At 40.0% G+C, this 26816-nt stretch overlaps 1 protein-coding gene across 2 annotated transcripts in view; it reads left to right on the plus strand.

Annotated features, from left to right (window-relative positions):
• itgb5 (integrin, beta 5) overlaps window positions 1-26816 on the plus strand; it is a 168599-nt gene that overhangs the window by 59845 nt on the left and 81938 nt on the right. Inside the window, exons 14-16 of one of the 2 annotated variants that reach the window (XR_014596318.1) lie at window positions 1991-2110; window positions 3128-3294; window positions 4289-6550. Coding sequence is in view for 1 of the 2 variants with exons in the window: in XM_083997046.1 (XP_083853172.1) it covers window positions 1991-2110; window positions 3128-3294; window positions 4289-4384 (383 nt within the window). In the remaining variant the exon portion in view is untranslated. Of the gene's footprint in view, window positions 1-1990; window positions 2111-3127; window positions 3295-4288; window positions 6722-26816 lie in introns of those variants that run through there. The other variant, XM_083997046.1, reaches the window with a different exon arrangement.

Genomic DNA, 26816 nt, shown 5'->3' on the forward strand with positions numbered 1-26816 from the left:
TTTAAAGCCTCGAACAGGAAAAACAACAGGAAACACAGAGACGGTTTGAGTCGATAAACAGGTCAAACACAGGAAACAGCTCTGTTCACTTCAGACACGTTAATGTGGAACAGTCACAGATTGTAACGGCGTGACATAAACAGATTTGATGCTGTGATATATTGGATTAAAGTCTGTCAGATAGGATTATTATGGTCTGTAACACGCTTCCTTTGGTCGCTCGGCTTGTCACGTTGATGTTGATGTGTATGATGCAGCAGCAGGTGTCGCCGTCGCTTTAAGGAGCAGAGTGTGACGTCGCCGTGTTTACAAACAGAGTTTCTCTCTCTGCAGCTTCAGTCGTCTGGAGAGTTATTATGGGCTTCATGGCACCGAGATGCTGCACACACACACACACACACACATAGACACAGATACACACACACATAGAGACAGACAAACACGCTGTTTTTGGCGTGTTCACTGTTCAGTCACACACACTATTATTGGACCCGTCCTCGTTGGCCCACGTCCGACATGTTTCACAGCGCTGCTCTGACCGGCCTTAATGGACTCCACATGGACATTCCAGATACTTTGTGCATGAAGTACAGAAGGAGGAGGAGGAGGAGGAGGAGGAGGAGGAGGAGGAGGAGGGGGGCTAGGCTGACCTCACCCCTCCCTCCCTCACGAGCTCCTGAGACTTTGTGTTTGATGAAGATCGACTGGAAACCGACTGGATCATTTCATGATTTCACCACCAAGAAATTTAAACGATGTGAAGCAGCCGCGTGTTTATCCACCATGACTCTTCCTCTTCTCCTCCTCCTCCTCCTCCTTCCTCTCTCTCTCTCTCTTTCTTCACAACAATAATAACAACAACAATAACATTAATAAACAGGGTTCCCACGCGTCCTGGAAAATCTGGAAAACCTGGAAAATCATTGACCCATTTTCCAATCATGAAAAACACATGGAAAATGAGAAAAGCTTAAGTTGTCCTGGAAAATGATTTATTATTTATTATTATATTTATCAGCTACCAGAGCTCTATTTGACTTTTTCAGACAATGCTAAGGATTTCGTTTCCAAAAAAAACAAAACATGTTTGTGTTGTTCTATGATACATTTTTCATAATTTCTTAGCATTTAAGAGATTATTCATACATTAGAGCCATAGACTGCACATCTTTAAATCAGACTTCTGGGAGAGAGAATGAGAGAGAGGAATAAACATAGAAACAAACTGATTAGATTTACAAAATAAGGTACCATTGTCAAAAATAACACTTCTCCAAAGCTTGAACGAGCTGAAAATGTCCTGGAAAACCATTTCAAGAGAAAAGTGGGAGCCCTGATAAGACATAAGACTGTTTATTTATCCCATATATGGGAAATTTGGTTGTTACAGTCGCATTGTAGCAAACAAGGTAAAAAAAAAGTAGAAAAATATGCAAATATAGAAATATAAAACGATATAAAACAAACATTTAAAAAAAAAATGTAAACAAAGAGAGAGAGAGGCATTCTGTAGTAGTAGTTATGTGCCAAATGATATACAGTTATTTACAAGAATAGAATAGAAATTACACACAGTGTTGGTGGTTGTGAGGCAGAAAATAAACTACTGCACAGATGAGGGGGTGTGTGGTTGTGTACAAGAGGAGAGTAATGGCAGCTTTAAAGGGATAGTTCAACATTTTTGGCAAACTGGCCCATTGCCATAATCCCTATAGTCATAGCAGTAGGTTTATTACCTTTAATTGTCGGTGCAAGCTATTTTTAGAACGGCGGAGCAGAGCCGTGAGCTGCTCAGAGCTACGCTACGGAGGCTCATGGGATTTCACAATTAAAGGTAACGAACCTACTGCTATGACTATGGCGATTATGGCAATGGGCCAGTTTGCCAAAATGTTGAACTATCCCTTTAAAAGAACAGAATAAAGAGACAAAATGAAACTGAACTTGTAGATATTATTCATTGTTTCTCTCTGTTTCTTCTTCTCTGCAGAGACGGACGAGCCCGGCGCCGTGCTCTGTCTCTACAAGACGGACGACGACTGCGTGATGAAGTTCACCTACTCTGAACACGCCAGCGGCCAGTCGGTGCTCACCGCGCTGAAGGAGCCAGGTCAGTTGTTCTGCCTCAGCAGCCAATCAGCTGCTTCCGTGTTTCCTCCCCGACCACAGGCCAGGTGACAGCTGCAGGTTGTTGCCAAGGAAACAACAACAACAACACAGCTTTGTTTTGTCTTCTCACCACAGACGGGACAATTACAGGGTCAGGATGAGGATCAAGTCCCGATCCAGACCCACGTCTTTAATCTATAATCTATAAAAACATTTCTCTTTTCACATGCTCTATTTTCTTTTATTTTACTTTTACTTCCTCTTGCTTTTAACTCTGTTTTTAGTGTTTTGTTTGTTTTTATTCTGTTTTATGCTTCTTTTTTTATGTTTTGTCTTTATGTAAAGCACATTGAGTTGCCTTGGTATGAAATGCGCTATATAAATAAAGATGCCTTGCCTTGCCTATAATCTATAATCTATGATCTATTGTCTATAATCTATAATCTGTTTTAACCTTTTCTTTTTTCTCTAGACTAGACTTTTATTTTAGTGTTTATTAATATTATTTTTCCTCATATAAAGCTAATTGAGTTATAAAATGTACCATAGAATTTTTTTTTTCTTCTTTTTCTTCTTCGACTTTTTCTTCTTCCTCCTCCTCCTCCTCTTCTTCATCATCTTCTTCCTCCTCCTCTTTTTCTTCATTTTCCGAATCTTCATCATCTTCTTTGTCTTTTTCTTCCTCTACTTCTCCTTCATCTTCTTCTTCCTCCTCTTCTTCTTCATCTTGTTCTTCCTCCTTTTTTTCACCATTTCCTTCTTCTTCATCTTCTTTGTCTTTTTCATCTTTTTCTTCTTGGTCTTCTTCTTCCTCCTCCTCTTCCTCTCTGTCTTCTTCATCTCACTATAAATAAATGAGAATTAATTCAGTTTCGACTCATCAATTATTCGATACTCAGATTATTGATCATAATAAAAAAACTTGAAGCTGAGAAGAAACGAGTCCTGAAGCTCTTTGAGTTTTAATTAAACACCTCTGTCTCTCTCTCTCTCTCCGTCTCTCCTCCTCCTGTATCAGAGTGCAGCACGGGCACCGACGCCATGACGGTCCTCCTGGCCGTGGTCGGCAGCATCCTGCTGGTGGGCGTGGTGCTGCTCGCCGTCTGGAAGCTGGTCATCACCATCCACGACCGCCGGGAGTTCGCACGTTTCCAGAGCGCTCGCTCACGTGCACGATACGAGATGGTGAGAGAGAAAAATATGACCACACTTAATGTTTTCTCCAAAGTTAATTTTTCTAATGGTAAAAATGGTGAAATCTGATCTGTAAATATCTTAAGAGTTGGAGGGAAATCATCTTTCCAAAATAAGAGTATGCATTCCTTCGCAAAGTCTGTTATCATAATTAATATCCTGCATTATTTCGTATCTAACTGAAGATGTAATGAATCATTTAACAAATACAAACTGGGGCTTCAATCAATTTTTGTTTTCAAAACAGATTGTGTAAAAGAGTGAATAGAATTTTTGTAGAAGGTCACACTCCCAAAACATTCTGACCCACTCATGCACTTTAACTTTTTAACCTTGGCACTTTTTAGATATACTTATTTATTGTGTTTTATATCTATCTATCTATCTATCTATCTATCTATCTATCTATCTATCTATCTATCTATCTATCTATCTATCTATCTATCTATCTATCTATCTATCTATCTATCTATCTATCTATCTATAAATGTCCCATTCGTCCTTTTACATCTGGGACATTTTGCTGACATCGTCTTGGAGATTTTATGCATTTTTGTCGGTGTTAGATATAGTTTATGGATGAATTTAAAATCAGATTCCTTAATTTTGTTGCTGGTGAATGGAAAATGTGTTCTTTCACAGATATTTAACCAGGTATTTTCTTCAAAGACTATCTCTAGGTCCTTTTCCCATGACTTTAATAATTAATATCTGGAAAGATGACTTACCTCTTTTTGAGAGAATGTTGTAAAATTCACTTATCTTCCCTTTTATTGTTAATATACAGTATCTTATCTCAGATATTACAAACCGCAGTTATTTTACTTTAATAAGTGAATGAATCACCTCTTCCTGTTGATGTGTGTTAGGATGTGATGCTCCTGATTGATTGATTGATTGATTGATTGATTGATTGATTGATTGATTGATTGATTGATTGATTGATTGATTGATTGATTGATTGATTGATTGTGTCGTCCTTTAGGCCTCCAACCCTCTGTACAAGCAGCCGGTCTCCACTCACTTCGTCGAGACAGATTTCAACATGTACGGGAAGTCCTACAACGGGGGGGTCCACTGATCCCTCGGCACGGGGCGCGGCAGGACCGGTCCGACTAACACATCCCTGGAGGACGAGGAGGAGGAGGAAGCGGAGAGAGGAGGAAGAAGAGGAGGAGGAGGAGGAGGAGGAGGAGGAAGAGGACGGACTGAACACACTCGTTCTTCTGCACAAAGTGAAAACACAAATGAATTGAACCAGACTGTGTCGAGGAGGAGAGAAGGATGGAGGGAGGATTCAAATCGACCACAAAGGAGCTGATCCGACTTCCTCCTCCTCCTCTTCCTCCTCCTCCTCCTCTTCCTCCTCTGTGAGCCGGAGGGGCGACCGAGCACAGACTCAATGGAGAGAGAGAGAGAGAGAGAGAAAGTAGAAGCTCCTATAGAAAACTCTCTGACGTTGAAACCCCTCCGGCTCCTCGTTTGTACAGACATCGACTTATATTTGTATATTTTTATAAACACTAAAAAAAGAACAAAAAACCAGATGAGTTGTTAGTTTGAGACTCGGGTCGGGTCGGGTGGAGCTCACACAGGTAGATTCCTTCTTCTTCACAGGTTTATTATTAACAGCAGCGGCTCTGGTACTAACATTTACTAAGACGTCTGACCTGCAGTTTGCACAGAGAATATTTTAAGAGTCGAGTCTTGTAAAGAGTTCACTTTTCTTTTGATGTCGCGTATTTGAGAGTGAGTGTGTGTGTCTGAGTGTGTGTGTGTGATGCTGTAGTTGAACTCCTGTCTCTCTATCTAAAAATCACAGGGCACCAGTTTGACCCCACAAATCCTTTTAAGGGTAAAAACCAAAACCAGCAACGAGCTCGACGTCTTCCTCTGCTTCCGTCTCAGACTGAAGCTCAATTCTTACTAAAGCACAAAAACAACATAAATAAGTAAAAACATGTAAAAAGTATGAAGTTTTATTTGTTACTAAAGCACAAAAACAACATAAATAATTCTAATCATGAAGTTTTATTCAATTAAAAGTTGAATGATTCAATAAATCAAGTGGAAACTATAGATTTTTTTTTACAAATTTTTGTTTAAAAAAGAAAGAAAAAAGGAGGAAACATGGTGATTGTTTGGGACTATTTTCAGCAGCGGAATAATAAATGGATTAATTTCAGTTGGAGTCAGAGCTCTGTAGTTAAAATAAACTTTAACGATTATTAATTGATTCGTCGATCAACAGAAAACGATTCAGGACTCAATATTTTATTGAAAAAGTAGAAAATGTTTTGGTTTAGTTGGTCAGAAGACGTCACCTCGGGCATTAAGAGACCGTGACAGGCTTCTTTTTTTTCTTTTTTTTTTTACTAATCATGAATTTTATTCATGAAATAATGAAGTGATTGATAAGTAAAGACAAGAAGCTGCAGAGACACAGTCACAGCTGTAAACATGGAGCTCTACAAACTTTATACTCACTTTAGCACAAAGATATTGGAGCATTAAATCTTCGTCAGCATTGGCTCGCAGGTCGTCAGTCGTCTTTATTACAGTGAAACAGTGATAAATCCTCATCATGTGTTAAAGCTGCGTCAGCGTTCGTCTGATTTAACTCGAGATTTTTTACATGAGACACGAGAAAAGGGAAAAAAAACAACCAGCAGAGAAAATATGATGAAATAAAACATTAAAATCAGAACTCAAAACAGTTAAAAGGTGCAAATGAGTATTGATCCAGTATGAGTATAAATATTCAATCTTATTGCACATGATGAAGGAGTCTGTGGTGTTCGACTTCGGCAGCTCAAGATGCAAAAAACAAAAGTTTCATGAATCTTGTTTTTTAAACGAGTTTCAGTCTTTAGATTAAAACTTTATTGGCTGGTTTTGACTTTTCTATGAAACATCTTTGACCCTTTAACAGTGAAACGTCGTCCGAGCGCCGAGCAGAGGCCAGAAGCCCTCAGACTGGGGTTGTGGTGTGTGTGTGTGTGTGTGTGTGTAGAGGCTGTAATAACGGGGTGTGTGTGTGTGTGTGTGTGTGTGTGGCTGCTCCAGTTTAAACTCTGTGGGAGTGTGTGGACGCCTCGGAGTCCACGGTCGTTAAACGCTGCTCCACAGGAAGAGGCGGAGTCAGATGAGCTGTCAATCACGGTGCCCTGTGTGTGCGTGTGTGTGTGTGTGTGTGTGTGTGTCACAGTTACAGTGTCAGGGACTTGGAGTGAGTGTGTTTGAGAGAGTGTGTGTGTGTAGATAATAACACTTTGGTACGTGTTGGACGAACCACATGAACATGACGTCATCTTCATCATTATCATCATTATCATCATCTTCCTCAGCTCAGACTTTAATCATCTGTGCGGTGACGGACACTGAAGGACTCACAACAGCACAGGTTGATGTAACGCACACAAACACACAACACACACACACACAGCAAGAACAATAAACCTGCTTATGTCAAACGTCTCAGTGTGTGTGTTGTGTTTGGTTCAGGTTTCTACTGCAGGAGGAGTCAGGTCTAATTTTAAACATCACACGACAACAACCAATCAGCAGAGCTTTAACGACCAGTTATTATGTTTTTAAAGTCTCTGATGCTTTGTTGTTTTTCAAACCATCGTTTCTCTGAAGCTCGTTGCTGCAGCAGTGACGTCTGCAAAACATACGTTCATATCTACATTTATCTCATTCTTATCATGCACTGTATATTATACATACAGTATATATATTAGTATATGTGTATATATGTGTATGTGTAACATAGTAATTTGTGTTCACATTCACAATAACCAGTATATATTTACATAGATTATATTAAATATGTATATAATGTGTGCATATGTCATATATTAGCATATATGTTTAGATTTAGACAAAATCTTATCTGTTTTAAGGCTTGACTGTGTGTTTACAGTAACAGTCCAGAACAGAATAGATTAATTGAAATACTTTAGTTTTCATTTCACACAAGATATATAATAAAAATGTGTTAAGCTTCTCCTTAAAGGGATAGTTCAACATTTTGGGAAATTGGCCCATTCCCTGTAGTCATAGCAGTAGGTTTGTTACCTTTAATTGTCGGTGCAAGCTATTTTTAGAACGGCAGAGCAGAGCCGTGAGCTGCTCAGAGCTACGCTACGGAGGCTGATGGGATTTCTTGGTTTCCCTTATGAAACTCATCAAATTCAGAGACTGCTTGCTGAAAAACTGCCCGCGCATCAGCAGTTTTGCATGAATTTCCCTCTAAAATAACTCTGTCTGGTAAAGTTCTGTTATTATCTCATAGCATGGTGAATGTGCAGGTCACAACTTGTCCACCAGAGCGTTGTGGAGTTGTTGGATTGTGTATTTGATGAGGGAAACCAAGAAATGAGCCTCCGTAGCGTAGCTCTGAGCAGCTCACGGCTCTGCGCCGCTGTTCTAAAAATAGCTTGCACCGACAAATAAAGTTAACAAACCTACTGCTATGACTATAGGGATTATGGAAATGGGCCAATTTACTATCCCTTTAAGGTGTAACACACACACACATTACATACCGTATAAACACTCTGTAAATCTACAAACATACATCAAGTCGTAGAGGTTGTTAGTTAGTAAGTTAAAGGGAGTTTTGACAGTTTACCATTTACTGATTTAACAGTAACAGTCCATAACTAGAAAATTTCCTCTCGGGAAATTTTGAATGGGCCACGGCTACTGCCGATTTTGCCATCTCTGTCAACATGGGAATCAAACCCACGATCTTAAGGTCAAGACAGAGCTGATCAGACAGACACATGATCATCTTTCTATAAGCACTGATATGGAGGAGCTGTAATCACATTAGGTTAACTGTGTGTGTGTGTGTGTGTGTGTGTGTGTGTGTGTGTGTGTGTGTGTGTGTGTGTGTGTGTGTGTGTGTGTGTGTGTGTGTGTGTGTGTGTGTGTGTGTGTGTGTGTGTGTGTGTGTGTGAAGTTACCTGTGTGTGGGAGAGGAGTGTTACCTGTGTGTTTTGATGTGTGTGTGTGTGTGTCTGTAACTGTAATCACATGAAGCTGGTTCTAGAGTCTATGTGTGTGTGTCTGTGTGTGACTGACTTGACACATGTTATGAGCTGCATCCTGTGTCAGTCTGATTTAGCTGTGTCTGTGTTTATAAACATTTAAACGAGCGCCAGGTGGATTGTTTATGAAGTTAACGAGCTCTGGCCTGAGGATCAAAGAGGTTACCACGGCGATAGGGGCCCCCGCAGGCTGAGACAGACAGAAACATGGAGAAAAAGAGCCATTTTCTGCCTCTGCACCGCTCTCACATTTAGGCTTAGCATGACAAAACGGTAACTCCTATCAGAACAAAACACAGATCAACGTTGCTCTAAGGACTTACTGCAAATTTTGGTACGATTTGGTGTTTCTACAGTAAATATTTTGGCGACGCTGGCAGTTTTAAAACATCAGGCCGTTCTGTGTCTCTCAGAAAATATTTGTATTGGAGTCAATGAGGAGCAGAGACAGACGTGGCCGCACTTAGAGGCTCAGAGTTTAAATTCTGTAAGTCTCTCTGATATTTTGAGCAGATGATGAGTGACAGGACAAGTTTGTCTTACAAATTCTGAAAAAATTATGTGTGTAGAGTGTAAATTGTGGCTGGGCCGAGTTTGGAAAGAGAAAAAATCTGGAGTTTTTCTGGCATCTCTCCCACTCTAACCGATGATGTCACGCACTCTGTCACGAACATTCCGTCCAATACACACCCATTATAATCTCATAATTTCTCCAAAAATGATCATGGTCATTGAACAGGGATTGATCAAAAACTATTTGACCTATCAAAACGTGGAGTAATACGCCAATACACAAGACTTGTGTCTACTGTTTAAAGTTTAAATGGAGTCTCTAGGTGAAAGTATGCCTGAGCAGTAGACGTTTGTTAAACTCCAATGATTGGTCTTTTTCGCTCTTTTTTTCCCGCCCGTCCCATTCATTTCAATGCAAAAATTTTGCGCAGTTTTTCGCGACTTACGTCGCGAAAAATTCGTATACTGTTGAGAAAAGTAATAGCACACCGATCCCAATCAAGCCGCACGTTTTGATATATAATTTGGCCTGCAACTCTTCGAGTTGCAGGACTAGTAGCGAACCGAAAGTTGGCCGGAAGTGGAAAAATAACTAGAAAAAGCATTTCCAAGAATGGAAATGGTGTGACTGCTGATAGCAACTGAACGCTGTTGCAGAATTAGCAAATAGTGCAAGCAGTGATCACCATACAAATGTTTGACCAAGGTGGGAATCGAACCCACAACCTCATGGTCATTAGACTTCCACTCTGCCTCTAGGCCACAGTGCACACACAGTTGTAGAGACTGTTGTCTGTTAATGATCTGCACACTGTCAACATCAAGAAAGCTTGAGAGTCAAGCTTGAATGACTTAGAATGAAAATTTCTGTGAATTTCAGGCTGAGAGCAGCAGTTTCAACATGAAGCAAGTTATCAGAAGTCAACAGATGACGACTGGGAAAATAATTCACTATAATTGTTGTTGAGGCAAGATTTGAACCAGCAACCTTCAGGTCTCCAGACCAGCAAGCTAACCACTAGGCTACAGACAGAGACAGTATGTGAGGGGTAAAGAAAACCTTTGATACAATGAGCTTTATACTATGAGGAATCAAAGACTGTCCAATGACAGCTGAATAATTGGAATCAAAAGTCAAGCAATGATGTGAACTGACTAAGGCAGGAATCGAACCCATGACCATATGATCACTAAACCTTTACTCTGCCACTCGGCTACAGAGAGCACACTGCTTTCAAGACTGTTGTCATTCATTGTAATGTGATGATGTGCTGCAAACTGGTATGAGTAATCAAGGAGATAACAAACACCTGTGACCAATTGAAGGCGGGGGAGGAGAGCAGAATTCAACATAACATAACAAGAGTTCTTCCCTTGGATTCGAACCAGTGACCTTAGGGTTGGGAAGCGGCCACCCTAACCCCTACACTACAGTGGAGTTGTCAAGAAGACTGTTGTCTGTTAATGATCTGCACACTGTCAACATCTAAAAAGTTAAATATTTTAAAAAGTATAAAGAGTTAAAAAGAGAAAAGTAATGCCAATAAAGTCCAGAAAAAGCTGCACGTTTTGATATATGAATTGTTGAAATAGCACAAAGTATGAAGGACTAGAAGAAGACCGTAAAAAGGCGGAAGAAAATGGCCAAACAGAAGAACAATAGTGTGACTGCTCAGCAGTCACACTAACTAGAAAAAGCATTTCCAAGAATGGAAATGGTGTGACTGCTGATAGCAACTGAACGCTGTTGCAGAATTAGCAAATAGTGCAAGCAGTGATCACCATACAAATGTTTGACCAAGGTCGGAATCGAACCCACAACCTCATTGTCATTAGACTTCCACTCTGCCTCTAGGCCACAGTGCACACACAGTTGCAGAGTCCAATGACAGCTGAATAATTGGAATCAAAAGTCAAGCAATGATGTGAAATGACTAAGGCAGGAATCGAACCCATGACCATATGATCACTAAACCTTTACTCTGCCACTCGGCTACAGAGAGCACACTGTTTTCAAGACTGTTGTCATTCATCGTAATGTGATGATGTGCTGCAAACTGGTATGAGTAATCAAGGAGATAACAAACACCTGTAACCAATTGAAGGCGGGGGAGGAGAGCAGAATTCAACATAACATAACAAGAGTTCTTCCCTTGGATTCGAACCAGTGACCTTAGGGTTGGGAAGCGGCCACCCTAACCCCTACACTACAGTGGAGTTGTCAAGAAGACTGTTGTCTGTTAATGATCTGCACACTGTCAACATCTAAAAAGTTAAATATTTTAAAAAGTATAAAGAGTTAAAAAGAGAAAAGTAATGCCAATAAAGTCCAGAAAAAGCTGCACGTTTTGATATATGAATTGTTGAAATAGCACAAAGTATGAAGGACTAGAAGAAGACCGTAAAAAGGCGGAAGAAAATGGCCAAACAGAAGAACAATAGTGTGACTGCTCAGCAGTCACACTAACTAGAAAAAGCATTTCCAAGAATGGAAATGGTGTGACTGCTGATAGCAACTGAACGCTGTTGCAGAATTAGCAAATAGTGCAAGCAGTGATCACCATACAAATGTTTGACCAAGGTCGGAATCGAACCCACAACCTCATGGTCATTAGACTTCCACTCTGCCTCTAGGCCACAGTGCACACACAGGTGCAGAGACTGTTGTCTGTTAATGATCTGAACACTGTCAACATCAAGAAAGCTTGAGAGTCAAGCTTGAATGACTTAGAATGAAAATTATTATCTAAGTCTCTTTGCATTTTTGACCAGAATTTTAGCCAGAAGACAAGTGTGGCTACAAAACTGGAGAAAATAATTTGTCTAGAGTTTAATTTTCAGAAAAAGTTAAATATTTTAAAAAGTATAAATAGTTAAAAAAAGAGAAAAGTAATGCCGATAAAGTTAAAAAAAAAAGCTGCACGTTTTGATATATGAATTGTTGAAATAGCACAACACCTAACACACTAACCATATGGCCACAGAGAACCTGAGTTACAATGAGCTTTATACTATGAGGAATCAAAGACTGTCCAATGGCAGCTGAATAATTGGAATCAAAAGTCAAGCAATGATGTGAAATGACTGAGGCAGGAATCGAACCCATGACCATATGATCACTAAACTTTTACTCTGCCACTCGGCTACAGAGAGCACACTGCTTTCAAGAGTGTTGTCATTCATTGTAATGTGATGATGTGCTGCAAACTGGTATGAGTAATCAAGGAGATAACAAACACCTGTAACCAATTGAAGGCGGTGGAGGAGAGCAGAATTCAACACAACATAACAAGAGTTCTCCCCTTGGATTCGAACCAGTGACCTTGGGGTTGGGAAGCAGCCACTCTACCACCTACACTACAGTGGAGTTGTGGTGAAGAGAGGTTGAGACTTTGATGAATGTGAGATTTTTCAATGATTCTTAAAATAAAGAGAAATTAGTATAAATTAGCCACACCAAGCAAGAAGAGGACTTTTTTGTGACCTGTGACTATTTTTTGGTGAATTAAAATGAATTAAAAAGCACTTAACAGCAAGTTACAAAGTTGAGCTCCTTCTCCTGCTGCTGTGAAAAAAATACATTGAGCTGAATGAGAGCAGAGAGCTCCCTGGCTGCATTTAAAAAATATTTAAAATTATTATCTAAGTCTCTTTGCATTTTTGACCAGAATTTTAGCCAGAAGACAAGTGTGGCTACAAAACTGGAGAAAATAATTTGTCTAGAGTTTAATTTGTGGCCGTGCTGACAGTTTAGCCAGAAAAACTCTAGAATGTTTTTCTGCCTCTCTCCACTCTGACACCACTCTGGCTCTGCTCGTTAGACGCAATACACACCCATTATAAAGCTGAAAAAAATCAGAAAAAGTTAAATATTTTAAAAAGTATAAAGAGTTAAAAAGAGAAAAGTAATGCCAATAAAGTCCAGAAAAAGCTGCACGTTTTGATATATGAATTGTTGAAATAGCACAAAGTATGAAGGACTAGAAGAAGACCGTAAAAAGGCGGAAGAAAATGGCCAAACAGAAGAACAATAGTGTGACTGCTCAGCAGTCACACTAATAAGAAAAAATCCACACAATAACAGTAGTGCCCGGGCTTCGCCCGGGCACTGGTCCCTGCAGCTATTTCATAGCTGTAGGGATCAGTGCCCGGTGCGATTGCCCGTGGCCCTAATAATACAGGCTACACATCCACATCATATATTAGTATATGTACTGATTAATGTGAATGTGAAAACATCTGTGAAAACATAAAGTTTTAAAAGATGTTTACACATGAAGTACAGATTAAACACTGTTTGATCGGCCTGTTGAATTATAATCAGTCATTTGATTTGATTTCATACTAATGTTCCTGTGTTTGATCAGTGTGTATATACAGTACTGACTGTTTACATCTTAAAGTGATGTTACAAAAAGAAACTATAGAGCAGCAGCAGCAGCAGCAGCTCAGACTCTGTTTCTCATCTGAACCGATCGAGTCTCTGGAGTTTAGTGAGACACTTCAAACAGGAGGAAGCTGCTGCAGCTGTGATGTGGAACAAGTCCACGTCTGTTCTGTCCTGATTCCTGCTCATAAATCTCTGCAGCTTCCCTGTGAGGTGGTTTTCACATCCCCTCCCCCACCACCACCCCCTCCCCCACCAGACTGGGGGCAGAGCTCAGGTTAAATCTGGCTGTGGAGGTCAACAGACAGGAATAACCCTTTAAAATGCAGACATTGACATTCAGGTTTAATTATCAGTCAACAGGGACATTAACACAATCAATGTCCTAATTAGCTGCTGCTGCTGCCGACCGGCTCAGCTGAAGCCGCCGGGGCTGATGGGACATTGATTTCAGTTTCTGCCGAGTTCAGGTTTGTTTTGTTTAGTGTTCAGGAAGCGCTGCCTCTTCAACCTGAGGAGGTTTCCTACAAACACACTTGGCAGCATATTTACACTGTTTACCTTTTCTCCAACGTGTCCTTATGCTTTTATTTTGGAAAGAATCTCTTGATGTTTAAAACTTTAGCACGATGATTGATCTTCACTGTTTTACAGCCTCACAGCTTGTTTATTATTACTGAGGAAAGCTCTGCTGCTTGTACTGTAAAAGTCCCTACAGGTCATGTTGACAGAGGATGTGCTGGACTTTTTCGTTCATTGCATTTAATTTTCATTCATTAATTTTAAATTAACATTCAATCCAAACAAGCTGTTAATTGTGCATTTATACATCCACACCGGGCCGTCACTTACAGTGTGTTCACCATGGATGTATAAAGACATCAAGCGCCAGTTTGTTTGTACTCACATTAAGGTCTCTTCACACCAAGTCTGTATTCTATGCATTATTCTAATCCACAGGCTAATACGACTTTACATGATGAGTCCAATGCGTTACTTTGCCTTTTTATTTTCTGTTCTGAAATTCGCAAAAGGAGAGAAAAGTCGTCACACAGTTAGGATGATTTTGTAATCCTCTCACTGATTGAAAAATAAAAATAGACAGTCAAAACACTGGGTCAATCCAGTCCTGAGAATAGCAAAGGGAGTTCCAACTGCTTGTAAATGAGCTGTGGAATTGATCATGATCACTTCCATCGTTGATTTTAGGATGTAGTGAGTAATGCAAGTAGCAAGTAGGAAACTAGTCCGCACCTGGACGATGGGAACCAACACACTGCAAAAACTCAAAGTCTTTCCAAGAATATTTGTCTTATTTCTTGTCAAAATGTCTCAATTTTAGTCAAAACTAGATAAAGTATCATTTCCTAATGGAAATGCGTGTGACTGCTGAAAGCAGCTGAACGCTGTTGCAGAATTAGCAAATAGTGCAAGCAGTGATCACCATACAAATGGTTGACCAAGGTCAGAATCGAACCCACAACCTCATGGTCATTAGACTTCCACTCTGCCTCTAGGCCACGGTGCACACACAGTTAACATCAAGAAAGCTTGAGAGTCAAGCTTGAATGACTTAGAATGAAAATTTCTGTGAATTTCAGGCTGAGAGCAGCAGTTTCAACATGAAGCAAGTTATCAGAAGTCAACAGAGGACAACTGGGAAAATAATTCACTATAATTGTTGTTGAGGCAAGATTTGAACCAGCAACCTAACCACTAGGCTACAGACAGAGACAGTATGTGAGGGGTAAAGAAAACCTTTGATAAGAGGATCACTGGCTTCTGCTTAAAAAAAGAAGTAAGGAATCGTGGCAGAAAAAGTTAAATATTTGAAAAAGTATAAATAGTTAAAAAGAGAAAAGTAATGCCGATAAAGTTCAAAAAAAGCTGCACGTTTTGATATATGAATTGTTGAAATAGCACAACACCTAACACACTAACCATATGGCCACAGAGAACCTGAGTTACAATGAGCTTTATACTATGAGGAATCAAAGACTTAGCCAGGCTAGCGCCGCCTACTGGTTCCGGCAAATTTCATTTGCCTCAAACATGTAGTCAGGACACTAGCAATGCGTTTCGGTTTGCTCCGTCCGCCAGAGCGGACGGACCAATCAGCGAACAGACGGGTAAGTGAAGGCGATGACGTTGAACTCAAGCGCTCAAGATTAACCTATGAGCTTAACCGGTGTATAGCACACGTGACCACCAAGCAGCAGCGATTAGTTGAAGCAAATGTAAGCAACCGCCTCCCGGAAGCAAACGAATCCCTATGGCTCGTGTTCAGACCGCTATATGAAATGTAATGAAGTAAGCGGCTGATGCATCAGGCTATCAAAGACTGTCCAATGACAGCTGAATAATTGGAATCAAAAGTCAAGCAATGATGTGAAATGACTGAGGCAGGAATCGAACCCATGACCATATGATCACTAAACCTTTACTCTGCCACTCGGCTACAGAGAGCACACTGCTTTCAAGACTGTTGTCATTCATCGTAATGTGATGATGTGCTGCAAACTGGTATGAGTAATCAAGGAGATAACAAACACCTGTAACCACTTGAAGGCGGGGGAGGAGAGCAGAATTCAACATAACATAACAAGAGTTCTTCCCTTGGATTCGAACCAGTGACCTTAGGTTTGGCAAGCAGCCACCCTAACCCCTACACTACAGTGGAGTTGTGAAGAAGACTGTTGTCTGTTAATGATCTGCACACTGTCAACATCTAAAAAGTTAAATATTTGAAAAAGTATAAATAGTTAAAAAGAGAAAAGTAATGCCAATAAAGTTCAAAAAAAGCTGCACGTTTTGATATATGAATTGTTGAAATAGCACAAAGTATGAAGGACTAGAAGAAGACCGTAAAAAGGCGGAAGAAAATGGCCAAACAGAAGAACAATAGTGTGACTGCCTCAGCAGTCACACTAACTAACCTGTTTCCACTTAAAATAAGACTCATCACCTAAAAATTTACTTGTTTTTAGATATTTTTTGTACTTGTTTCAAACTCATTTTCAATTGAAACTAGAAAAAGCATTTCCAAGAATGGAAATGGTGTGACTGCTGATAGCAACTGAACGCTGTTGCAGAATTAGCAAATAGTGCAAGCAGTGATCACCATACAAATTTTTTACCAAGGTCGGAATCGAACCCACAACCTCATGGTCATTAGACTTCCACTCTGCCTCTAGGCCACGGTGCACACACAGTTAACACCAAGAAAGCTTGAGAGTCAAGCTTGAATGACTTAGAATGAAAATTTCTGTGAATTTCAGGCTGAGAGCAGCAGTTTCAACATGAAGCAAGTTATCAGAAGTCAACAGAGGACAACTGGGAAAATAATTCACTATAATTGTTGTTGAGGCAAGATTTGAACCAGCAACCTTCAGGTCTCCAGACCAGCAAGCTAACCACTAGGCTACAGACAGAGACAGTATGTGAGGGGTAAAGAAAACCTTTGATAAGAGGATCACTGGCTTCTGCTTTAAAAAAAAAGTAAGGAATCGTGGCAGAAAAAGTTAAATATTTTAAAAAGTATAAATAGTTAAAAAGAGAAAAGTAATGCCGATAAAGTTAAAAAAAAAGCTGCACGTTTTGATATATGAATTGTTGAAATAGCACAACACCTAACACACTAACCATATGGCCACAGAGAACCTGAGTTACAATGAGCTTTATACTATGAGGAATCAAAGACTGTCCAATGACAGCTGAATAATTGGAATGAAAAGTCAAGCAATGATGTGAAATGACTGAGGCAGGAATCGAACCCATGACCATATGATCACTAAACCTTTACTCTGCCACTCGGCTACAGAGAGCACACTGCTTTCAAGACTGTTGTCATTCATTGTAATGTGATGATGTGCTGCAAACTGGTATGAGTAATCAAGGAGATAACAAACACCTGTAACCAATTGAAGGCGGTGGAGGAGAGCAGAATTCAACATAACATAACAAGAGTTCTTCCCTTGGATTCGAACCAGTGACCTTGGGGTTGGGAAGCAGCCACCCTACCCCCTGCACTACAGCACTTAACAGCAAGTTACAAAGTTGAGCTCCTTCTCCTGCTGATGTGAAAAAAATACATTGAGCTGAATGAGAGCAGAGAGCTCCCTGGCTGCATTTAAAAAATATTTAAAATTATTATCTAAGTCTCTTTGCATTTTTGACCAGAATTTTAGCCAGAAGACAAGTGTGGCTACAAAACTGGAGAAAATAATTTGTCTAGAGTTTAATTTGTGGCCGTGCTGACAGTTTAGCCAGAAAAACTCTAGAATGTTTTTTTGCCTCTATCCACTCTGACACCACTCTGGCTCTGCTCGTTAGACGCAATACACACCCATTATAAAGCTGAAAAAAATCAGAAAAAGTTAAATATTTTAAAAAGTATAAAGAGTTAAAAAGAGAAAAGTAATGCCAATAAAGTCCAGAAAAAGCTGCACGTTTTGATATATGAATTGTTGAAATAGCACAAAGTATGAAGGACTAGAAGAAGACCGTAAAAAGGCGGAAGAAAATGGCCAAACAGAAGAACAATAGTGTGACTGCTCAGCAGTCACACTAATAAGAAGAAAAATCTGCCAGTGAAAGCAAGTTTTTTGTGCTTGTAATAAGAAAGAAAAACTTGCTCCACTATCAGATTTTTCTACTTATTTCAAGTGAAAATATGCTTGAAAAAAGTAAAAAGTGTCTAAAAACAAGCTACTTTTTAATTTGATAAGTCTTATTTTAAAGCAGAAGTGAGTGATCCGGTCGTTTTCGCTAATGCTGCGTTCCAGGCAGGCTTTTGAAATCGTAAATTACAGCTTCAAGTCACAACTTACGACTTTGTAGCGTTCCAGGCAACCCACTCGTGTTTTTCCGACCTGTTTTACTGGTGAAAGTCACTATAACGGCCACTCGTAACTTCCGACCGGTGAACTCGTACCAGATCGAACTGGTACCACTTCACGGTCGGAAAAATACGAGTTTCCTTGAACGCACCATAACAGTCCTCGTCGCTACGTCACCACATTCACGGCGTTCCTTGGCTGCACACACAGCCCTGCATGCCGTTCTCTCTCCTCATTGGATAAAAACTGTAGGATACGATAAATGTTTTCTCTTCGGCTCAGAGCAGAGCAGAGGGACTGAGAGACCCGTGTTTCAGTCCAAACACTATATGTAAGTGATTGCTGTCGGAAGATATAACTATTTAAGACTTATATTAACACAAATATATCACTCACTTCTGCTTTAAGTATTATTAGATTTGTTTTGACTAGAAATGACATTTTGACTAGAAATAAGACAAATATTCTTATTTTGAGTTTTTGCAGTGCACAGAGATGTTACTGAAGCTCAGCCCGCCTGCTATCACGACGGCTAGCTAGTCCCCCTGCTAACAACACAGACACTCATCCACTGATCAACTCTTCTCTGCTAGTTTTGCAAAATAACGTTGTATAAGAATCCAACAAAAGTAAGAGGACCTCTTTATCTCAGCCTGAACTCCACAGTATCATTGTGTCTGTGTGTCTTTGTTTTCATGACGTTGTGGGGACTTGGGTGTTTGTTGGACGTTGTGAGGACTTGACTTCCTTCTAGGGACAAAATTCAAATCTCTGCACTGAAAGTATTTAGATTTGATTGTTTGGTTTGGTTTAGTTTAGTTTGGTCTATGTCTCACTTTAGTATTTCACTTCCTTTCTCTTTAGCTTCTTCCCTGTTTAAAAGTTTCATTTTTTTTCCATCTTTACACTTTAATTCCTCAACACAACTCAAACATTTTTGTTTACTTTGCTTTTTTTTTTCGGCGCCACTTCTTCATTTCTGTTCTTCTGGACCAGACAACTGATACTGTACTTAGAAGGAAATGAAAACGAAAAAAGCCACACCACCGAACCATCGAACCACCGAGCTGTCATGAGCTGTTGTTGGCAGCCGGCGGTGGTTTGGAGACCCGGCCGTCACCACTCACAAGCTCTGACATCAAGGTTAATGGAAACTGCTTGGTGCTTGGTGGTGGAAAATACTCTGAAATCATTCACTCATAGAGTATTAAAAAAAAACTAAACAAAAAAAACCCCCTCACCAACAGCTGAACCACTGTGGTGGAGAAAGAAGAAGTGTCTCCGTGTGAAGTTTTAATGTGCAATACCACTGATTTATTAAAGAATACATTTATAGATGGGAAAAAACAAATAGGCTATAATAATGATAATAATAATAAGATATCAGACCACTTTGCTTAGTTTTTAGGGATTAAAGATATTTCTTTCTTCAAAGCATTTATTCATATCATTAGTTACTTCATAACTATAGTTATTTATTTAGCTTTTGCTATTTATTTATATCAATTCAAATCCAAGATATTTCCAATCCAAGAGTTTTATGAATGAGGGGAACTTCCCATTGCATCTGGCAGCAGTTTATATTAGTCAGAATCAGATTTTACTTGATGCTGCCGTCTCCATGAAACAAGGACAAGACTGAAGATTCACTAAAAACATTAAAACACAACTAAAACTTGCACAAAATCCACATATAAATACCAAAGAACATGATATAACACAACCCTGAAGATGTATTTCAGATCAACCAGGTATTGTTTCGACTGCAGCTTCTACTGTGTATTTGTTGATGATAAAAGATGCATTTATACCAAATTATTGAGTCATGGTATCGACTGTTTAAAGGATAATTTCTCCAGATCAGAGGTTAGTAGTCAACCTACAGGCGCCGGATGTTGATAACATGCCACCACGGGCTCAGAGGGGAATAGCACTAGTGTATCATAACAAAATATTGGCGAAATGAACGAGTTTTGCGGCTGATAATGTGTTATTTAGAGGCTGCATTGCGTCCCCCGTATTTTATGCTAGAAATAAGGTCCAGGTTGTAAAAAACAGAAATTATCCTTTAACGTGAGATTTGATCCTAGAACAGAAACATTTGGACATGAACTGTATCGACCTTCACGCCACTGATCTACAGTCAGATTTTTTCCCCCTGAGGAGCTGGTGGAGACCAAACATGGAGCCAAAAGTAGCCACAGTTCAGCCCCACCACTCTCACTATTAACACATGCATATTTGCATATTTATAAACACAGCTGATATAACTGATGTTCCAGCTAATTTATAACACTAATGAGGTGTTTCTCTTTGTAAGCACAGAGTGGGGGGAGGAGGAGGAGGGAGGAGGAGGAGGAGGAGAAGCTGCAGCTCTGTTTCCTGTGGAGCACTGACCTCTTTTTGTGATGTAAATGTTTTGTGTAAACTGGTTCAGTTCCCAGTCTGGTGCACGAAACAGGACATTTTCACATGAACTCCTGCACGACCGTGTGTGTGTGTGTGTGTGTATCTCCACGTCTCCACCCGTCCTCTCCGTGGGCGTCCACATGCTTCCATGAACACAACACTGATGAGATCCGACCTCACACACAAACACATTCAGACAATTATGCATCACAAAGGCTCCGTCGACCATGTGAAACATCACCGTCAGAAAGTCACAACGTTTCGACCTTTGACCTCCTGTTGTTGCTGTCGTTGTCGTCGAGTAGATCTGAGAGTTTCTGCACAGAAATGTTTCCATGGCTGCAGCAGTTTCAGTTTGATAGTGGGGTTTTATTATTTTAGACATCAGATTAGGATGCATTAACATTTCTAGATAGATAGATAGATAGATAGATAGATAGATAGATAGATAGATAGATAGATAGATAGATAGATAGATAGATAGATAGATAGATAGATAGATAGATTCATCTTCTACTGTTAAACTATTGAATCATTGTCTTTTTAATTGACCTACAGTATGTTGATGCACATTACAATACATAACGGAATTATTTTGTTTTGTTTGGTACAAATGAAAGAATTGGGCTCTTCGGGAAAAAGGAAAAATACATTTGTAGCATCCTATTATTAAATTCTCATCAAAGAGAGAAAACTACCATGTTTGAGCTGCTACATCTTTGTTATATCACTATAATTTATTTATCCTCTCCACTAAAGTTGTTCCTCTTTCTTCGTTTTTGTTCCTTTGTGTCTAAATTTGATTTCATTCAGTAAAAATTACAACTTAAATCATATTCTAAACAGTGTGACCACCGTTTTCTCTTTTGGTCTGGAGCTCTGGAGCTGGTTTTCTTGGTTTTGGGCCTCGATCGGACGGTTGCTGATGATATTTTAGAGAAACATTTTTCCTCCAGCTTCGTGGCAACAGTTTGGATTAAGGCTCCTTTTCCTGTTTGATAGAAAGCCAACTCCATAAATACTAGTTGTTTTGTCTCTCTGGTTTGGTGTGGACGAACTTGACAGGCCTGCACACTGAGGCCTGACCCTCTCAACCCCGGCCAGCACCTCTGGGATGAGCTGGAATGTGGACCGGGACCGGGAGCCAGGTCCAAGTCCCCGAGGCCCGAGATTCAATCAGGACTCGTGTTGACGGACACCAGAGCAGAGTTGAGGCCGTTGAAGAAGAGGATTTATTATAACACATACATTTCAAATAAAGGGCTCAACAATCAAATATGTGTTCAGTAGTGGGTGTCTTTGTTGGTCCTGCTACATGTTGATATGTGGTTCTTCAGGAGCTGGACTCGTCTTCTCAGTGTCTGGTCCTCTGCTGCCACCTAGTGGACGGGAAGAGCTTGTGCACATTCTGTCATGGAAAACAGTGTGTTGTTGTAGGAGCTGAAATGTGTGGACAAGGTTCATATTACAGACAGATTTTTTAAAACTTCTTTTTATGTTATTTTTTATCAAATAACATATTATCTTCATTCAGTTTATAATGATAATTTGGAGATGATAGATAATGTTATTATACAGATTAAAGGACAGCAAAAAGGAAATAATTGGTGGCAAATTGTAAATATATAGCTATATAAAATATATATAGACAACTACACAAACTTATTCACATATATGACACAGAAATATATCATTTTATGGCATCTATCTATCTATATGATGTATACAAATATATGAACATGTTTGCAAACAACAAATCCATCTAATATAAGAACTGAGACGATGCTTTGCTGTTTCCTCTGTAAACCACTAGGGGGCGCCACCTCTTTAAAAACCTCTTCCTGTGCTCCAGCTCCTATTTTAGTTGTTGTACTTTACTTAATTCATGTACAGAACTTTTTTTTTTTTAATTTGAAAAAAGAGAAGAAGTCATTGTCACTTAAAAGGAAGAGAGATATTTAAGAAACAAACAAACTGAGAGTCCGAACCAAAATTTAATGCAAAGGAATTCAATCTAAAAAAAAGAAAGAAAAAAAATAGATTGCTTTTAATTGAAACCTGCAATATCTGTTTTTATCTTTATTTTTATTTATTTTTACCACTAGGGGGCAGAAACACAATAGTGACATCATCACCTTGTAAGTTGATATGTTTAACATCCAATAATCACTGTTGATCAGCTGATGAATGACAGCTGTGGTGCAGTAGTTCATGTTAGTTACATGATGAATTATGGGATGCTTACTAACAAGTCGGCAACAGCATGTGCCATAGGAAAAAATATCAGCAGCAGCAGCATTCGCCATAGTTACCGTTTGGATGGTGCCTGTTAAAAAAGTTCACACAGGACTTTCCCACATAAATGTGTTGAAATTACATGTATTCATTAGTGTTTTAAATTCTAAGGATTAAATGTGTGTTGACAGGAATTTATTTTATTGGTTCCTCTGGTGTAAGTGTGTGTGTGTGTGTGTGTGTGTGTGTGTGTGTGTGTGTGTGTGTGTGTGTGTGTGTGTGTGTGTGTGTGTGTGTGTGTGTGTGTGTCATAGACCACCAGGGTGATGAACAGCTCCAGTTTGACACATGGCAGTGCCAGGATATTAAATCATGGGAGTTGGGTCGGTGCGGCCAAATAAAAAGTCTAGAAACAAAGACACTATTATCCTCTGCATCTCTCCCCTCATCCATCCATCCATCCATCCATTCATCCAATCATCCATCCATTCATCCACCCATCTTCTCTCCATCTGGCTCCGCTGACACCCATGTGGCGATAGTTCACAGTAACACTCAGAGGGAGAAGACTGAACAGTAAAGTGAGCTCTGCTCCAGAAACGTGTTTCACATATGTTAAAGGAGGAAGTCACGTCATTTCAGGGCAGTAATTAGTTACCAACCACATGTTGCCCCCACCCCATCCTACCCCACCCCGCTCCAACAGTCGGCAATGATTTCCACACGGCTCAAGGACACAGACAAAGTAAAATAAACTAACCTACACTTTGATATTCCAGGAGATGTTTTGTATTTCAATTTGGATCAAATGTATGTAGATAATGACTTTACATGCAGTTTTATTAAGACCACTTGTTGGCAATAGAAACAAGTTTTCAACACATCCCATATAGCCAAATAAATACCGATAGGCCTATACGTATTGCTTTTTTGTTTTTTTCCTGGCCCAAACACAGAATTATGTCAAATGCAGCTTTAACATCTGGACCAGCTTTAGCGCACATGCAGAAAACCTCTCAGCTGTCAGTGCAAACCAGAGGAGAACAGCCAGATGTGGAAGTACAGTATATGGGCATCTTAATGTACGTATATCTTCTGAAGTGGACAATATGAGTAGATATAGGAGATATGGAGCAACATAATCACTGATTTCCGGTGTTTCCTGTCTTTTAGCTCTGGTTTTGGTCTCCACCAACATCTGGCTCGTCCACCACTGTGTTCTCCAGCTGAAAACAACTGGTCTGGCCTGTTGTTGCGAGCGATTAGTCATTTGATGTAGCTACTACAAAAAATATTGCTCATAACCACCTCACAGCTGAACTATAAAGATTATTTTCACATGAATAATGGATCACATGACTAATCTGTAATGTGAGAGCTGTCACTACGAGTGGAAAACCCACAGTTCCCCTCAACTCAACAGAGACTTTCCATCATCTTTTAAGCTTTTTTTCTTCTTCTTTTTTTTTGCCTTTCACTATAGCAACTGTTTTGCGTCCACCTTGTTGTCATCAAATGTCTAGTTTACAAGACGGCCTGAGTAAGAGGTCGTTTCTCACATGTTCCATTAACCTCTGAAGCTGGGAATGACGTCACATCTGAGTCGAACATGTTCTGGTTACAAGTTGGAGAAGTAATCCCTCTGTTTAGCTATTGTTGTAGGTTGCATTGTTATCAGTTGATAACGAGACAGTTTGTGTGTGAACACAGGTACAAGGTACACAGTCACTAAAAATTATTACATAACACAAAAAACAAGTAATAAACGCTAATAAACGATGCAATGTAGGCTACAGTTTTTACTCAGTGTTGCCGAGTGGCCATCTTGGATTGTGAGCTGAGGGTTAATAACGTTATATTCAGATGTGTGGCTCATTTTCTTTGTTCTAATTCAGCAGCTAAACAGTCCCAAACGGTCCAGAGTTGTAAACAAACGCCATAGCCTACGCAAACCAACTGTTCTCTCATTGGTCATAAATCTCACCTACATTTGTGTATATCTTCGGCCCAAACCCGACTTGGAAGCCGACCAACGCCATCCTGGGTATATATTTTCGACTCGAACCAACACACCTGTTCGTTGAAAATTCCTTATTCCACATCCATGCACTATTGCTGTGTTCACATCTGCCCAAACAAACTGATCTTTGGCGTGAAATGCTCCCTGTTTTTGGAAAAAACTGCTCCAAATGAGCCAGGTCTGAATAAAGTAAAGTTCCTCCAAGACTTCAGGGTGCGTTTCATATGAAATGGCCAAACTGGAACTAGGAATATCTTATCAAGTTCTACTGGAACACGTCATTATTTCACTAGTCAGCGTCACTGCAGCTCACAAGCTAAGCTTTGGGGCTAACTAATAAAAACAATGAATTTAATTGATCCCACCTGTTCATAATTAAAATCTAACTGATGCTTTGTCATTGTACTAATAGTTTACACAACAAATGAGTAGCTAAGTAGCTAAGTCTGGTCATAATAGAGAGCAACACATAGCTACTAATGGATTACATTTATATAGCGCTTGTCCAAACACCCAAAGCGCTTTACAGAAACTATTATTCAATACACATTGACACCAGTGGTGGTAAGCTATATCTATAGCCATTGGGGCAGACTGACAGAAGCATGGCTGCTAATGTGCGCCACACGGCCCCTCCGACCACTACCAAGATCATTCATGCACATTCAATCGAGGCAAGGTGGGTAGGTGTCTTGTCCAAGGATACTACAGCGACAGCGACGGGAACAGAGCGGGATTCAAACCGCCAACCCTCTGATTATTGGACGAGTCGCTCTACCTCCTGAGCCACTGCTGCCCCAAATAAACATACCAGCTAAACATTATGGCTAACTAGCTAAGCTAGACAGAGCAGTAGCCTAAACGCTCTGCCTCTAAATGTAGAGTACGTCATACAATTTAAAGTGATAAATCACATATTAAAATTCTCAAATATTATTAAAGCAGAAGTGAGTGGTCCGGTCGTTTTCGCTAATGCTGCGTTCCAGGCAGGCTTTTGAAATCGTAAATTACAGCTTCAAGTCACAACTTACGAGTTTGTAGCGTTTCAGGCAACCCACTCGTGTTTTTCCGACCTGTTTTACCGGTGAAAGTCACTATAGAGAGCCTAAGCGGAAGCAGGAAGTAACGGTCACCATGGGACCTCAACTCTGAAAAACTCGCCATTCAAATGAATGAGACTGAAAATTTTATTTCGTGATCCGTTTGAATTGTGCCATGAGAAAAAAATATGTCCTCTACCTGTTTAAAACATCACGTTTCATCCCGAGAAATCAGCAGTTTGTTGTAAAGCTATTGTAGAATAAAATTCAGAAGAATCTGTATGCAGAAAGACTACAGGTCGCGTAGGTGACGTCACACACCAAATGCCGCCCTTTCCCGTGTCAGTTGGTGACGTATTTTCTGTGGGACACAGATCTGTAGTCCGTGGAGCAGTCTTTACACAAAATACATTCTTCTGTTGCCGTTTTATGATAAACGGCTGATTTCTCGGCATGAAACGTGATGTTTTAAACAGGTAGAGGTCATATTTTTTTCTCATGGCACAATTCAATCGGATCACGAAATAAAAATTTCAGTCTCATTCATTTGAATGGCGAGTTTTTCAGAGTTGAGGTCCCATGGCGCCGTTACTTCCTGCTTCCGCTTAGGCTCTCTATAACGGCCACTCGTAACTTCCGACCGGTGAACTCGTACCAGATCGAACTGGTACCACTTCACGGTCGGAAAAATACGAGTTTCCTTGAACGCACCATAACAGTCCTCGTCGCTACGTCACCACATTCACTGCGTTCCTTGGCTGCACACACAGCCCTGCATGCCGTTCTCTCTCCTCATTGGATAAAAACTGTAGGATACGATAAATGTTTTCTCCTCGGCTCAGAGCAGAGCAGAGGGACTGAGAGACCCGTGTTTCAGTCCAAACACTCTATGTAAGTGATTGCTGTCGGAAGATATAACTATTTAAGACTTATATTAACACAAATATATCACTTACTTCTGCTTTAAGTCACAACTTGTCTTTATGATATACAGCACCACCGTCATGCTAAACC

This window comes from Trachurus trachurus (genome assembly GCF_905171665.1).
Source record: "Trachurus trachurus genome assembly, chromosome: 21".
Classification (NCBI taxonomy): domain Eukaryota; kingdom Metazoa; phylum Chordata; class Actinopteri; order Carangiformes; family Carangidae; genus Trachurus; species Trachurus trachurus.